The following is a 16,649-nucleotide window of genomic DNA, read 5'->3' as shown; positions in this document are numbered from 1 at the left end:
AACACTGCCCTCATGGCCTGCCTGACCCTCAAAGGCAGGAGTGGTCACTGTGGTGTGGCCTCACAGCATCTTGGATCACATTTGCTATCAAATCATCATGTGTTTATGTCTCTTTCACTGGACTTGAAGCTGATGAGTCATGTTCCCCACTGCTTCCAGAGGGCATTCAATTTGTTGACTGAATATTCTGTTAATTTTAATATATCCATAGAAATAATTTACTTCCAATAAGTCTGTTCTCTCATCCCTCAAAAGAATTATACTTCAATAAAAATATTTCAACTTATACAAAAAACTTTTAAATTAGTCTTAAATATCAGTGACCAAAGCAAATGCATTTTCAGAATATCCATTTAAAACATCCTTGCTTTTACTTACATCTGAAACTGAGGAAGATTTTCAGAGGGCAATGCCAGGGCCAAATCCAAAAATTTGCAAGCAGAGAGATAGAGGTTTAACCACCGCTGGCTGTTATACGACGTAGAAAACCCATTGCCGCCTGTGTAGGTTGTCTCCAGACCAGCCACAGAGGGACCTGAGGTCCTGTGAGCAGGAGACAGTGCTGTCAGCAGCTGGACCTGTTTACTAACAGGTAATTCCTGGAAAACCTCAAAGTGCCAACTCATATTTTCATAATCATTTGAAAATGTACTTACTAAGCAAAGTTATGACTATAATTTAGCTGGTCTCAAACATTACCTTTTGTTCTTTAAATTTTATGAACATAAAAATAGTACAGAATTACTATGTTACACCCAAAAGTTTTAAAACCAAGAGACCTCTCTACAACTCAGTGTTGTTCTGCAAGGGATTGGGGAGGACTTTCTATAATAACAAGCAGTTATTAGTACGGGAAACTCTTTTATAAGCCGAGCACTGCAAAAGAATAAAATATACTCAAGACATAATGGTCTTAAAGGAAATTTTGAATTTATAAACTTATTTGTACAAAAATCCCTATATAAATAAAAATAAATTTAGTCATACAATGAACTGCCTCTACTAAGAAGAATAAAATTATAATACATTAAAGTGAGATCATCTGGAAGATCTGGACATGAATAACTTAGTGACAGGTTACCTCCCATAATACATTTTGCTGCATGTGTTGTGGCCAAGATTTGACCTACCAAAACCAATATGGCTCATGTACATGAAACACTATTATATAGCTTTAAACAAAATTTGTGTCTAGAGGCCAAAGGCCGTGAATACTGATAGTTTAATCCAGTCTAAAGTACTCAAGGAATAAGTGAAAATATATCCAAATATGATAAAGTAGATAGTAACAGACTAAACACAGGGTGTGGCAAAAGTGGGTTTACAGCTGTGAGTGCAATATTCTTGTATTATTTATTATACATTTTCCATATGAACAACTGTAAACCTACTTTTGCCCCCACCCTGTATATAAAGTACTTAGATAAAACAGTACCTGTACTCTCTTAGTTTTAAGTAACATTCTGGATGATTTTAGGATACTAAACGTTGTCAAGAATGTATGGAAATGAATTACATATTACCGTGAAATATCTTCATCAGCAGTGAGTTCCTGCTCCATCAGTAAAAATACCTGTACCTGAAGACCGGGGAATAAATGTTAAATGTTTTTTCAAATTGGAGATTTAATCCTTCTTGCAAGTTATCTTTAGGCTACATTTTCATTAATCTAAAAACAAATTTTAGGGGGGGGGGCAGGAAGAGATTAATCAAAGAACTTGTATGCATATATGCATAACCCAAGGACACAGATAATAGTGTGGTGAAGGCATGAGGAGAGGGTGGGGGTGGGGTTGAGGGGGTCAATTGGGGGAAAAAGGGGGACATCTGTAATACTTTCAACAATAAATAAAACCCCACACATTTTAGGAAACAACTTCAGGATCTTTATATTTAGTTTCTGAAAATAAAATTAGAAATTTACCACAGAGCCTTGTTAATAATTTGGCAGAGTTGAGATAAAGGTATGCTTTTGGTTTGGATGAATATGGAACAGAGTTACAGTTACTAAAAAAAAAAATATTAAAACCAATTTCTTTGTGGGGAAATTGTAAATGCTGGGTTGTCAGAGCTGTGCATTCTTTTCTCTTTCTTTATTCATCTCCCTTTCCCCAACTCCCTCAGATGAGGGTGACAGGGTATGGTTTGGGGAGAGGAATGGATTAGTGTAGGGGGAAGATTCTCTGTTTGGGAGAGTCTCTCTGAAGCCAGCTTAACTAGAGCAAGTGCTGCATTTTAGAGTGAGTACGTGCCTTATGTCAGTCCATTTAAATACAGCTACACCACCTCATCGCTCTAGAGGTGCTGCCACAGGTGGGAACCAGGCCTGGCAGCTGTGACAAAGTTAAACATTTAGTGTAGAAGAGATTGAATTAAACCAGATCAGACAAAGTAACGATTTACAAGTAGCTAATATTAATGCTGTATATTAGGAAGTTTAAGCCGTATGGAGAGGTAATCTGACTTGTTTTACTATTTTCCAATGTTAAAATTGTCAGAAAAGGCAACTAGAGTTCAAGTCTCTTTCAAAATTAGTTTTTATATAGTAAGCATGTTGACACTACCCGCGGTGCTCTATGATTTATTATAAATTGATTGAACAAAAATGAACTTACAAGTTCTGTAATCATGGTAGGCCAGAGTGAGGTAAGATGTTGTGGAGACATTCTTAAAAGCAACACTCTGAAGAAGAGGAACACTTGAGAGTGAAGAGTTGGCACTTGGGGCAAACGGAGACTCTCCACTAATCTCTCTGAAAGAAATGCAGCAAATGGTCAATACCTAAATAACTAGAATCATTTTAATGTAAAACTTTTCTATATAATCTAGTCTAGTTTTGCTCAAACTTTCTGTGGTGAAGGACCAACTCTTTACAAGATTTCTAATATCCTGCAGGTTGATACTTTTGTAAACTATAATAAAAATGAATTATTAGAAAAATCATAAAGAAAAATATATAAAAATACAAATGCCATTTTCTTCTTATTAGAATCAACAGATTCTGTCAAATTGTTAAAATGTTAAAAAATGCTTACTGTAAATGTCTGTACGGGTCCACTTTGAGTAGCCCTGATCTAGTCGACCTTTGAATGACAGCACAAACAGTGTGGGTGCTATATATGCGACTTCAGATACAAGGGGTCAGGAAGGAGTCACTATCTTCTGAGAGAGAAATAATTTCACTGAGGAGATGGCAACTGTCAAGCCAGCCCCCTCCCCAGGCCAGCTGCTGTGGCTGGTGGCTGCCAAGCGCACTGACAGAGCAGCAAACAATTCTGCCTCAGGGCAAGTTCATCCCCGGGTGCATGAAGTGCACTGACATCCTTCATGAAGGTTTATTGAAACCTTATTCACTCCATACCCTGACCCTAGACTACAGACTTGAAATGTTACTTCCAGCCAAAATTTCCTGGCTCTGCCTGTATTCTGGTCCTCTGCTTAAAGGCATATAGACCCCTTATCCACAATTTAAAAATGCTAATACTGCCCACAGCAAAAGTCTTACACCTCATCCTCAAATATGAATACCTAGGAAATGTAGGTCAAATAACAAAAGGAACTACTTTACAAACATTCTACAAACTCAGTGTTTGATTGCTTTTACATACTAGTGATATTTTTTATTGTTTCAATAGAATGAATTTCTAATTCTACAACATTTTTGATCTACCTATACTTGGTATTATTTCACCCCATATTACAACTTAAGGAAAGTATTTTCTAAGAAGCAAAAAGCCCTCCAGTTTGGAAGGTAAATAAAATAGTTTCCACTATTTACCTTGTATATCTGGAAGATATTTCTGGTACTGGTCAATTTCACTGCTAAAAATAGCAAATGCTAATCTTTTGAGAAGCATAGCTCTCTGCTCAAGCTCCACATCCCGGTTTGCAAAGAGATTAAGTGAACTACTTTGAGCCACAGCCACACGAGCTGAAAACAGAAAGCGTGTGAGAGGTTGTGATATAGTCAGCCAGATCATTATTTGTTTTTAAAAATGGCTAGATCAAGAGTGGAAGGAACCTAGGGTAGAGAACTTGGGCTTCTCTCTCGGGCAGAGGTGGGGACTGGCATCCCCCCTACATACACAAGCCAGATTTGTGTAGGAACTGTGATGTGGAGAGACAGAAAATTTAGAAGTATAAGTTTCTGAAGGTAAGATTACTAACAATGCCATTTTATAAACCCTTTAATATTTTATGCCATCTCCCTAATTTCTGGCCTGGCCTACCTTGCTCTCCTTTCTTATGTGTTGTCACTCATTCCCTACTCACTCTTCTGCAACCACACTGTCTTGCTTGCTTTTCCTTGAACTCACCAAGCTTGTTCCCACCCAAGACCTTTATAGTTTTTGTTCCTATTCCAGAAATACTCTGCCCTTAGGACATCTCATGGCTTCTTTAGTTTCACCTCAAATATGAGCCCTTTAGCTGTTACTTAAAATGTATTGCATTGTTCTATTTCCTTCACAGCTTCTTACTTATTCCCGAAAATAATCTTATTAATGTGACTAAGGTTAGCATAATGCCGGGCCCATTTTTGTCTTTTAATAAATATTTGTTGAATGGATGAATCTGAACCTTAAAACAACGCAGTGAAAAGTAGAGAAGCGAGAATATGCTGCTCCTTTATTTTCTGGAAGGGGACTGTAGTTTGTGTTTAAGAACTTGAGCAGAATCATACAGACTCACCCAACTTCGCTGCTATTTAAGGTCATTAGCTTAGTAACTTCCAAACTTAAAAAACATTTAGTAACTTCCAAACTTAAAAACATTTTTAAAGAGCCTTTTTCTTCAGATGAAATATTACAATATATAAATATATAAAACCAATCAAGATAGAATAGAAAGGGGATAGAGAGTGATTCCAACCTATTTTGGCCCCTCTTTCTTCCTTCAGAGGAGTTAAACAGAGCCCCAGGATTTTGAATGACTTGTCCCATAGTTTGGCTCCAACTGCCTGCATTTACCTGCCTCCCAACCTGGCACTCTTTCATTTCTTCAACAATTTCTTATTGGGTGCTTACTATGTGCTAGGTTCTACGCTGTGGTCTAAGGAAACAATTTACAGAAACATGGTCAAATAGTTTTACTTATTAATTATCACTATGCTGTCCTCTTTGAGTTTTAATATTATATTCCTATAGGGTACTAAGTATAACTTGACAAAGAGCGAAGTATAACTAGTAGTGTCTAAAAAGAGCAAAGTAAATAAGAATAGATTATATACAGGAAAGACACTGCTTAGATTGTCATCCCTTAATACTCACTCATCAAATCTCTAAATGTTGTCTTATCATGTGTCATCAGATTGTCCAGAATTGCTCTCCAACTAAAAAAGACAAGGATTAAGATATGTAATTAAGATTTTGTTGTTATTATTATTAAAAAGTGTTCTTTGCAGGATAGTAATTCATTTCAACAGACTTTATGAGATGCATTATCATGTTGAATAAAAGCTAGACAATGACTTACTGATTAACACAAGAGGCATCCATCTGAAAGAAACTGGGATCCATAAAGAGGTCAAAGGCTTCTTTTTTCCAGGCTCTCCGGGTGTACTGATACCCACTAAGACTGCTGAGCAGCTGGACACAGGCTCGGTAACTAGGGGCATTATGTGCACTAGGAGGAAGGAAAACCACCTTAACCTATGTGTTATCATTTTAATCATCATAGTAAGTTATTCATTAATGTTCACAGTTACCTAAAACAATGATAGGAAACAGAAAGCACCATAAGATAAATTTTTTTATCATTATAATTCAAGGTAAAAATAATGTCATTTTGTGGTAATTCAAATAATGGCAATAAAGGAATTAATTTGCTTTGAATAAGCTATGAATTAACTAATAAATCTACTTAAATAATAATAGTACCTGTGATTTCGGAGGTAGGGCACAACATAATGCATAATATTTACAAGTAAAGGAATAACTCGTTCTTTTTCATCACTATAGAAAACCATATCCAAAAGATGAGCCAAAACCTAAAAAAATAAAAAAAAGAAGTGAAGTATAAGCTAAGAGCATTCAGAGGTGATTTTCATCTTTAAGAAAAAACCTAGAATACCTTAGAATTAGAAAAATCTAAAATAAGATCTACCTAAGCCATTTTTATATGAATAGTTTGATACTATTTGCTTTTTTTGTTCATTATTACTATAGGATATATAAATATGAGCAAATTTTACTATTTCTAACCGAGATAGGGAAGTATAGAAAAAGAGAGGTCAAGGTACTTTTAATGTGAGTGAGTAAATAGTAAATTTAAGACTAAAAACTCAGCATTCTCTTTTCCTGACCCAGTTAAAGGAGGCTTGGGGTAAAAACAACCAAATTAATTCAAATGCTCAAGTCCCAACTCTGTCAATTAATAGCTATTTGATTTGAATCATATTGTTCTAATCCTTGTGAGGCTCAGTATCCACATCTGAAAAGGGGGAACAAAAATGACCTGCAAGACTATATAACAGGATATAAAAAAGAGCATGTCAGAGGATGCATATAAAAATGTTTGGTATACTGTAAAATACTCTATAGTGGCAAGCATTATTATATCATCTCTACCCCTCCCTACCATACTATGATACAAAAGCACTTATCTTTTTATAAAAAGTACACTTTTAAAAAATAGTATTTGGGAAGTTGAGCAAAATCTAAGGTTATTATCACTAATATTTTAAAAACTAAATAACCTGAATACAAATTCAAACTTTATGCTATACAACTTTATTCTATACAGTGATTTCTATAAGTACAAAATGATTATTCAAATTAAAAACTCTAAGAATTACTTGCTAATATTTGTGAAACTTTTTACTTGAAAGTTCATTTTTAAAAACTTAAAAATATTTACCTCAGAAAGTAATGTCAGTGCGTGGACACTATATAGAGAAGGAGCTATGTTTGACGTTTCCAGTGCAGGTGATAACATATCTAAATAAGAGAAGATGCAGGTAAAGATAAAGTTAGATCTTTTTCTACTAAGAAAGCTACTTGCTAAATGTGAGGGAAAAGGGATGATTATGTGGTATTTCTAGTAATAGCTGCAATGATTTCTTAGTGAATATACACCTACACATATAAGCCTAAATGTTTGATATCGATACCTTCAACATCAGATTCCAGAGTAGTTCCGTCCACCGTTATTTTGGGAGAAGGCTTAACTTCAAGATTCCGGCGTAGCCATGTTGTCTGTTCCAAAGAAGAACCAGCAATTGCCCCAATTGCATCCACTATTTTATGAGTCACATCCTAAAGAAACAAGAAAAAACCACTATAAATATATGTACATATATACAGGCACATGAAACTTCACAGACAACATTATTTGACCTTTCCATTTTAGTGTTGATGACACTGAGAAACAGAGTTTGGGCAACAGTCCTCAATTCAGAATGCCTTACCTGAAGGTCTCTTTGGTCTTTTTTATTTTCCAAACTAGGGTTTTTCATAATAAACTCATTCAGAACCCTAAAGGAGCCAAAAACAAAACAAAACAAAACGGAAATATTAAAGAAAATGATGCAATCTAATTTCTCACAGTAAGCAAGTGACTTTGTGGCCTCAATTTCTGTTTTGTATGTTTAATGATTATATATATTATATCCTATGACTCAGATGAAATACATAAGAATATTCCATGAAAAGATATGTCCCAGGATGTTCACGTAACAGCATTATTTGCAAAAGCCAAAAACTGGAAAGAAGAAAAATGTCCAACTCTCCAAAAATTCATCTGGAATAAAAAAAGGCCCCGAATAGCTGCAGCGATCCTGAGAAAGAAGAACAAAGTAGGTGGGATCTCAACACCTGATATCAAGATGTATTACAAAGCCACTGTTCTCAAAACTGCCTGGTACTGGCACAAGAACAGACATATAGATCAATGGAATAGAATAGAGAACCCAGAAATTGACCCGAACCAATATGCTCAATTAATATTTGACAAAGGAGGCAAGAACATAATGGAGTCAAGACAGTCTCTTCAATAAATGGTGTTGGGAAAATTGGACAGATATATGCAAGAAAATGAAACTAGACCACCAACTTACACCATACACAAGAATAAACTCAAAATGGATAAAGGACTTAAATGTACGACAGGAAACCATAAAAATTCTAGAAGAATCCAAAGGCAACAAAATCTCAGACATATGCCAAAGCAATTTCTTCACTGATACAGCTCCTAGGGCAGTTGAAACTAAAGAGAAAATGAACAAATGGGACTACATCAAAATAAAAAGTTTCTGCACAGCAAAAGAAACCATCAACAAAACAACAAGAAAGCCCACTACATGGGAGAACATATTTGCCAACATTATATCTGATAAGGGCCTAATCTCCAAAATTTATAGGGAACTCATACAACTTAACAAAAGGAAGATAAACAATCCAATCAAAAAATGGGCAAAGGACCTAAATAGACACCTTTCAAAAGAGGACATTCAGAAAGCCAAGAGACATATGAAAACATGCTCAAAGTCGCTAATCATCTGAGAGATGCAAATCAAAACAACAATGAGGTACCATTTCACACCTGTCAGAATGGCTATCATCAACAAATCAACAAATGACAAGTGCTGGAGAGGATGTGGAGAAAAAGGAACACTTGTGCACTGCTGGTGGGAATGCAGACTGGTGCAGCCACTATGGAAGACAGTATGGAGTTTCCTCAAAAAACAAAACATGGAACTCCCATTTGACCCTGTGATCCCACTTCTAGGAATATATCCCAAGAAACCAGAAACACCAATCAGAAAGGATCTATGCACCCCTATGTTCATAGCAGCACAATTCACCATAGCTAAGATTTGGAAACAGCCTAAGTGCCCATCAGTAGATGAATGGATTAGAAAACTGTGGTACATCTACACGATGGAATACTATGCTGCTGTAAAAAAGAAGGAATTCTTACCATTTGCAACAGCATGGATGGAACTGGAGAGCATTATGCTAAGTGAAATAAGCCAGTCAATGAAAGAAAAATACCACATGATCTCACTCATTTATGGATAATAAAGACCATTATAAACTGATGAACAAAAATAGATACAGAGGCAGAGCAGCATCGAACAGACTGTCAAACTACAGCGGGAAGGCCAGAGAGGGTTGGGGGGCGGCAGATCTCAACCGAAGGACTTGTATGCATGCATATAAGCATAACCAATGGACACAAGCCACTGGGGGGTAGGAGAGGCCGGGGGAATGTCAAGGGGGTGGGGAGGAAAGGAGACATATGTAATACTCTTCGTCATACTTTAAGCAATAAAAAAAAAAAGAAAAATGTCCAGCAACAGAGATAAACTGTGGCATATTCATACAATGAAATACTAAACAGCGATGATCATGAATAACTAACTACATGAAATTACATGGATGAATCTTACTAACGTGTGAAGGAAGCAGACACAAAATAAATGTTATACTTATGGTTCACAAAGGAAGCAAAATTTATCTGTGGTGTTAGAAGTCAGAATAGTGGTTATCTTTGGGGAGAAGGGAAAGGACAGTAATTGGGAAGGGACCTTAGGGGAAATATGGTGTTTTATTTCTGAATTTAGACTCATTATTATACACTTGTGTGTTTACTTTATAATAATTTGTGGAGTTGTGTACTTAATTATTTGTATGTTTTTCTGTATGTGTTTTATACATCAACCAAAAAGTAAAAAGAAAAAACAAAAAACCACACCTAAACCCCACCAATTTTAAATTGTGACATAGAAATGGTTCTTACCCTGCATGTGTATATATAATATGTAATATTATATATATAATAAATAATAGATTAAATTAAAATGTTTCCATTTCCATTGTTTGCTAAGCTATTCCACTCAATATTTATTTTGACTTGGTTTTATTAAGATAAATTATATGCATAATTATTTTCAAACTCAAATGTAAAGTTATATTGAAGAGTAATCCTCATGTTGATTTCTATTTTATAATTGGAACTTTTTAAAGAATCAGTGGGATGGTTGGGAAAAATATATAAACAACCAGAAGTTTAAAAAGGGGAGTAAGTTTCTAGTATAACCGAACATGTCCAATTTTTTGTGTGTAAATGCTCAATGTACACACATATTGAGGAGCAGATAGGATCCTTCAGTATCTGAGAACTGAGAAAGAAAAGGTAGTTGAGAAAACAGTAAATTTTGTAAGGGAGAAGCTACAAGTCATAATAGATGTTCTTAAATTTTAATGAAATTCGCCAGCAGGGTTATTTGGTGATGATTCAAACAACTGTACATATATTCCCTCGTTGAGCCTTAAAACAGTACAGAGGTGGGTAGGGCAGATATTACTGCTTGATAGAAAAATAGCCTTGGAGAGGTTTATTGATGTACCCAAGGTAACAGAGATTAGGGTTGGAAGTAGAGCTTAAAATATAAGAACCAGAAAACTTCATTAGAATGTTTGATTTCTAGTAATTACATCTCTCATTACTAAAATCATACACATGGGGCCTTTTCTGGTTTTGCTCAGTGCATAGAATATTGGCTTGTGGACTGAAGGGTCCCAGGTTCAATTCAGATCAAGGGCACATGCCTAGGTTGCAGGCTGGATCTCCAGTAGGGAGTGTGTAGAAGGCAGCCGATCAATGATTCTCTCCATCATTGATGTTTCTATCTCTCTTTCCCCTCTCCCTTCCTCGATGATCATGAATAACTAACTACATGAAATTACATGGATGAATCTTACTAACGTGTGAAGGAAGCAGACACAAAATAAATGTTATACTTATGGTTCACAAAGGAAGCAAAATTTATCTGTGGTGTTAGAAGTCAGAATAGTGGTTATCTTTGGGGAGAAGGGAAAGGACAGTAATTGGGAAGGGACCTTAGGGGAAATATGGTGTTTTATTTCTGAATTTAGACTCATTATTATACACTTGTGTGTTTACTTTATAATAATTTGTGGAGTTGTGTACTTAATTATTTGTATGTTTTTCTGTATGTGTTTTATACATCAACCAAAAAGTAAAAAGAAAAAACAAAAAACCACACCTAAACCCCACCAATTTTAAATTGTGACATAGAAATGGTTCTTACCCTGCATGTGTATATATAATATGTAATATTATATATATAATAAATAATAGATTAAATTAAAATGTTTCCATTTCCATTGTTTGCTAAGCTATTCCACTCAATATTTATTTTGACTTGGTTTTATTAAGATAAATTATATGCATAATTATTTTCAAACTCAAATGTAAAGTTATATTGAAGAGTAATCCTCATGTTGATTTCTATTTTATAATTGGAACTTTTTAAAGAATCAGTGGGATGGTTGGGAAAAATATATAAACAACCAGAAGTTTAAAAAGGGGAGTAAGTTTCTAGTATAACCGAACATGTCCAATTTTTTGTGTGTAAATGCTCAATGTACACACATATTGAGGAGCAGATAGGATCCTTCAGTATCTGAGAACTGAGAAAGAAAAGGTAGTTGAGAAAACAGTAAATTTTGTAAGGGAGAAGCTACAAGTCATAATAGATGTTCTTAAATTTTAATGAAATTCGCCAGCAGGGTTATTTGGTGATGATTCAAACAACTGTACATATATTCCCTCGTTGAGCCTTAAAACAGTACAGAGGTGGGTAGGGCAGATATTACTGCTTGATAGAAAAATAGCCTTGGAGAGGTTTATTGATGTACCCAAGGTAACAGAGATTAGGGTTGGAAGTAGAGCTTAAAATATAAGAACCAGAAAACTTCATTAGAATGTTTGATTTCTAGTAATTACATCTCTCATTACTAAAATCATACACATGGGGCCTTTTCTGGTTTTGCTCAGTGCATAGAATATTGGCTTTTGGACTGAAGGGTCCCAGGGTCAATTCAGATCAAGGGCACATGCCTAGGTTGCAGGCTGGATCTCCAGTAGGGAGTGTGTAGAAGGCAGCCGATCAATGATTCTCTCCATCATTGATGTTTCTATCTCTCTTTCCCCTCTCCCTTCCTCTCTGAAATCAGTAAAAATATATTTTAAAAAATAAAATCATACACATGGGTAATCTTAACTTCTGTTCCAGGAATTGCAGACATCAAGTCCACTGTTCTTTTTATTATACCTTCAATCTCCAAAACCCTTCAGTTTTTTTATTTAGAAAATAGCATGAGGATCCAGGGATCATTTTGATCCCTGAAATTCTCAAGCAGGATCTCTAGCTCGCTGTGGCTGGGCAGTCAACGTTACCCAGCTACTACAGGCTGATCCACTCTCTTCAAGCTCTCAGCTCTGTTGCTCCACCTTCTCTCTGCTTCCTGTTGGAAGACTACAGTCCCACAATTACTAGGAAACATGAGGTCATCTTACTGAAGAACCCTCAACTTCCTTCTTCTCCACTTCAAAATTTTCTACACCATTAGCTGCCAAACCAGAACTGCTAGTTCCCTTAAGGACAATAAGGGTAGAAGGTAAGTCTATGTATATAGAATCACACAATCACATACATTAAATCAGTGTCATGGCTACAGAGGCTGACTAGTAGATTGAAGTTCTTTGCTACTGGTTGAATTTATCCATTCAGTGTGATAACATATTGGCTATCATTGACTACTAATGACACCATTAGACTATCTGAGGTAATGTGAAAACGTTTATTTCCTTTCTTTTCCCCCTTATGTCTTAAGCAGTCCTTTTTAAACTTTAAATGTGTACTAAATCATGTGGGAATCTTGTTTAAATAAAGATTCTGATTGGGGAGTGGTCTGGGGTAGAGCCTATGATTCCACATTTCTAACAAGATCCCAGCTGATTCCAATGCTGCTAGTTAAAGGGTCAACCTTTGAGTGGCAATGTCTTAGAGAAAATGCATCCTTTTTTCTCACTTTTAGACTTGGTGCCCTTCAATGCTTTCCATTCCTTCCCTGCTGTCTCTGGAATCTGGTGCTATCAAGGAGATTCTCTCTAGAATCTGCTGTCACTCTCCACTTACATTACACTTACTGAAGACCATCTTACTAAAAGAGGCCAGGCACTATTTAAGATTTTAACAAATATTTAACTCATTTAATCCTCATAACAACTCTATAACAGGCACCATTATCATCCCCATGTTATTAAGTGACGTGTCCAAGGGCACACAGCTAAGAAGTAAAGGAGCTAGGATTTGTACAACTTCAGAATCTTTGCTAGTAACAAGTCAAGGTCCTCAGGTCTTCCTTACCATTAATATGACCTTTGAATCACATTTCCTCTTGCTACCTCATAATGTATTCCTTTTCATGATTAAACACCTTCAAAGAATAACCCACACTTACTTTCTCATTCTAATCCTTTGCTGTTCACATCTGTGCTTACTATCTTGCCAAATTCCTTTCCCCTAAATCACCAACCCTCTCCAAATCATCAATAATTATAGCCTCTTATTTATCCTCTTCTTCCTTAATCTTTCTGGTATTACTTATGTCCTCTTAACTTCTCTGTTTTAAAACACTGAATATATCTGGTTTTCTTCTCACTTTCTGGTATCTGCCTTTCTATCTCCTTTGCTGACCCCTTTTTCTTCTTCTTTGTCCTGTTCTTTCACTCCCATCAATAGTTCATATTCCCTAAGTCCCACTTGAAACATAATTCCTAGTCCATCCTCTTTCCCCTTTGATCCATCCTCCTACTAACTTGTCAGTCACATCTCTCTTCAACACCTACAATTGGTCCACCCCTATCTAAGACCAAACCTTTTAAGCTAAAATGCAAAGTGCTTCTCTATCTAGCTCCCATCTCCCTTTTCATCCATCTCCCATTCCACTGCCTGTGCCCTACTCTGTAACCAAATCAGACAAGGTATCTTGCCCAATATACCTTCCGCTTCCTGTCTCCTACAACCTCATAGAAAGAAAGCTTTCTGTTCCTACCATCTCCATTCACAGATTAAGTATTTATTGTGAACCAAGAATAATGGTAAGCAAAAAAACAATGTCCATGAAATCATGGTGCTTGAAGTTAAGCAAGGATGACTGGAATTTATCAAATAATCATACAAACTAGTAACATAAATCAGGAAAATTACTTTTCCAAATCTGTTTATGCTCAGGGCCTTGAACTCAAATGACCCTCCTCTATGCAGTCCACTTCAGCTATCCTACTCACCCCTTCCCCCTTTTTATTTTTTAAATATATTTTTATTGATTTCAGAATGAGGAAGGGAGATGGAAAGAGAGATAGAAACATCAATGATGAGAGAGAATCACTGATTGGTTACCTCCTGCACACTCCTATTGGGGATTGAGTCCAAAACCCAGGCATGTGCCCTGACTGGAAATTGAACTGTGACCTCCTGGTTCATGTCTCCCCCTTCCCTTTTAATCCACAGTCTCTCCTCATGAAATAACTAGTGTTGTAAGTTTTACACTAGCACATTTACATTTTGTATATGTATAAACATGATTTCTCCATCCCTGCCCACTCCTTTATTTACAGGCCTCATGCTATACATCTAGTTTTATACTTTGAGAATTCTTTGAGAAGGTAGAGATCACATGATCACCCAAAACATCTGATATATAGCAATTAAGACAATGAACATTCTTCTTTTATTCAAAACTAGAGGCCCAATGCACAAAATTCGTGCAAGGAGCTCGGCTCCTGCCACCTTGGCAGCTGCCTTGGTCCCCGCTGCCGTGGCTTCGTCCAGAAGGTCATCCGGTCTAATTAGCATATCACACTTTTATTATTATAGATAATATTTTTAAGTGAAATTGCTTACCCAAGAATAAGGAACTGCCCTGGGGCTGGAAGACTCAGTTGTATAGAGTCTTTCAGTAGGATCAAAAGTGATGCCCAGCTATCCACTAAATTGGGCACTGGAATTCTGCAAGATAAATATATTTTTTATATATACATATATAGAAATCCACAGTAAACTTTAATTTTCTTTATAATTTCACTAATAGTCTTTAACAAATTCTCATAATTTCTTAAAACATTCCCTAAATCTTTATAGACTATAAGAGAACAAAATCCCTAGAAGCTTTCTTTTTTCTACTGTTACATAAAAAGAAAATCAAATACATTTAATACCCAGTACAATTTATTAGTCTAGAAATTTTGCTGTAGAGACCCTGTTTTTAACACATGGACTCTCAAAACTAAAATACAACTGAAATCTCATTTTTATTACTAACATCATAGTCACCTACTCCCTATCCTGTTCTCACCACTTCTCTCCTTTACTAGTTCTTTTTTCTTCACCCATGAGTCTGTCTCATCTTTGGGAGACCTGTTAACCTACCCTGAACATCAGTCTCTCACCTATAGGGAAATTATCTTGTGTCTGTCTGATCTTAACCCTAACACCTCTATGTGTCGAAGTTTAGATTTTAGGCAGCCACAACGAGTTTTAATACACCATACAACCTAATTTATAATAATGTCTGTCATAGACCACAAAATGATGCCATGCTTGGTGATTAAAACCAAATTACCCTATAACAGAGGATAAGGATTCAAGTTCTCCAGTAAGAATTTTATCAAAATTGAAGTCAACCAACTTTCTATTCAGGGGTTAGCTAAATGGAAAATTGGAATGCCATAACAAAAATATATTTTCATATTATTATTACTAACATTTAAAAAATCATATTAAGCTACCACATATTCACCTATATAAAAATAATAATAAATTCAGTGGCAGTAGGCATGGTTTCAATAGTAGGACTCAGCTTTTTATTTATATTTAAATAATTTTCTTACAATTCAGTGTTTTAACACCCAGTGTATCTTAAATACACATAGGTCTTCACGTTTTAGGCTGTGTCATGAAGATATCCAATGACTTGTATTAATATATCCAGAAACAATGTTTCTGTTTCTAGCATTTGTTCTTTTAGTTTTAGGGGGAAGAAATAGCAATTTTTTGAAAGAATTCAGGTGCTTTTCTCCTATATTTCCTAACTTTTACACATTGCTAATACAGTACGGAGAGATCCACATCAGTTATCTTACCTTTGAATATAAGCATAGAAAAACTGAAGCATGCAGACTTCCAAAGAAAGATGTTTCTATAAACAAAAGAAATCAATTTTACAGTGAAGAAAAATGCTGCCTTTGCTTTTTCATTGTTGCAACTACTCTGTATTTTACTGCCAATTTTTAATTAAAGAACAAAACAAAATCAAACACAAATTTGTCATAAAAACAAAACAAAACCATGCAGCTCTTTCATTTAATATGGGAAAAACTCGAGCTATTTAAAAAGTTGAAAATGGAAAGAATAGAAAGATTCTAAATTCCTACCCTACCACTCTAGCTATTACTTTTAAATGATCGAATTACTCTGTAAGTACCAAATCTAGTTTTATTTTAATTACCTTATGCTTAGTTGGTGCTATCAGAATTAAGTTGAGATATTTTTATAAAATGTGCTTTTAATTTATCTTATCACACATTTCTGTTAAATTAATATAGTTAGTTAAATTTGGGAACAACGCCTAATATCTAAAATGTAGTCTTTACCTAAAAATAGTGCTGAGTGAAACATATAATAAAAAGAAACACCTGTACTTAGAAATTAATACTAGGTAAGAAAATGAAACTGTTGACCACTGACATTTACCAATTTGTTCCCTTTTCAGTAGCAAATATTCCCTTGAAGTTTTCCCCTTTTATCACAAAGAAAATGAAGTATCTAATCTACTCAG

General features: G+C 35.4%; 1 protein-coding gene across 7 annotated transcripts in view; it reads right to left on the bottom strand.

Moving 5' to 3' along the window:
* The window catches only part of DOPEY1 (dopey family member 1), an 86,949-nt gene that overhangs the window by 5,893 nt on the left and 64,407 nt on the right, over positions 1-16,649 (bottom strand). For 6 of the 7 annotated variants that reach the window (XM_005869935.2, XM_005869937.2, XM_014542652.1 and 3 more), the window contains 12 exons: positions 15,955-16,010; positions 14,717-14,821; positions 7,406-7,472; positions 7,109-7,253; positions 6,856-6,935; positions 5,877-5,986; positions 5,473-5,622; positions 5,268-5,329; positions 3,779-3,931; positions 2,616-2,752; positions 1,524-1,579; positions 379-543 (listed from right to left, as the gene is read on the bottom strand). In XM_005869935.2, the coding sequence (XP_005869997.1) occupies positions 379-543; positions 1,524-1,579; positions 2,616-2,752; positions 3,779-3,931; positions 5,268-5,329; positions 5,473-5,622; positions 5,877-5,986; positions 6,856-6,935; positions 7,109-7,253; positions 7,406-7,472; positions 14,717-14,821; positions 15,955-16,010 (1,286 nt within the window). Of the gene's footprint in view, positions 1-378; positions 544-1,523; positions 1,580-1,797; positions 2,334-2,615; positions 2,753-3,778; positions 3,932-5,267; positions 5,330-5,472; positions 5,623-5,876; positions 5,987-6,855; positions 6,936-7,108; positions 7,254-7,405; positions 7,473-14,716; positions 14,822-15,954; positions 16,011-16,649 lie in introns of those variants that run through there. The other variant, XM_014542653.1, reaches the window with a different exon arrangement.

The sequence above is a fragment of the Myotis brandtii genome, unplaced genomic scaffold (genome assembly GCF_000412655.1).
Source record: "Myotis brandtii unplaced genomic scaffold, ASM41265v1 scaffold31, whole genome shotgun sequence".
Taxonomy (NCBI): Eukaryota; Metazoa; Chordata; class Mammalia; order Chiroptera; family Vespertilionidae; genus Myotis; species Myotis brandtii.
This window is presented reverse-complemented; position numbering and strand designations above follow the sequence as displayed.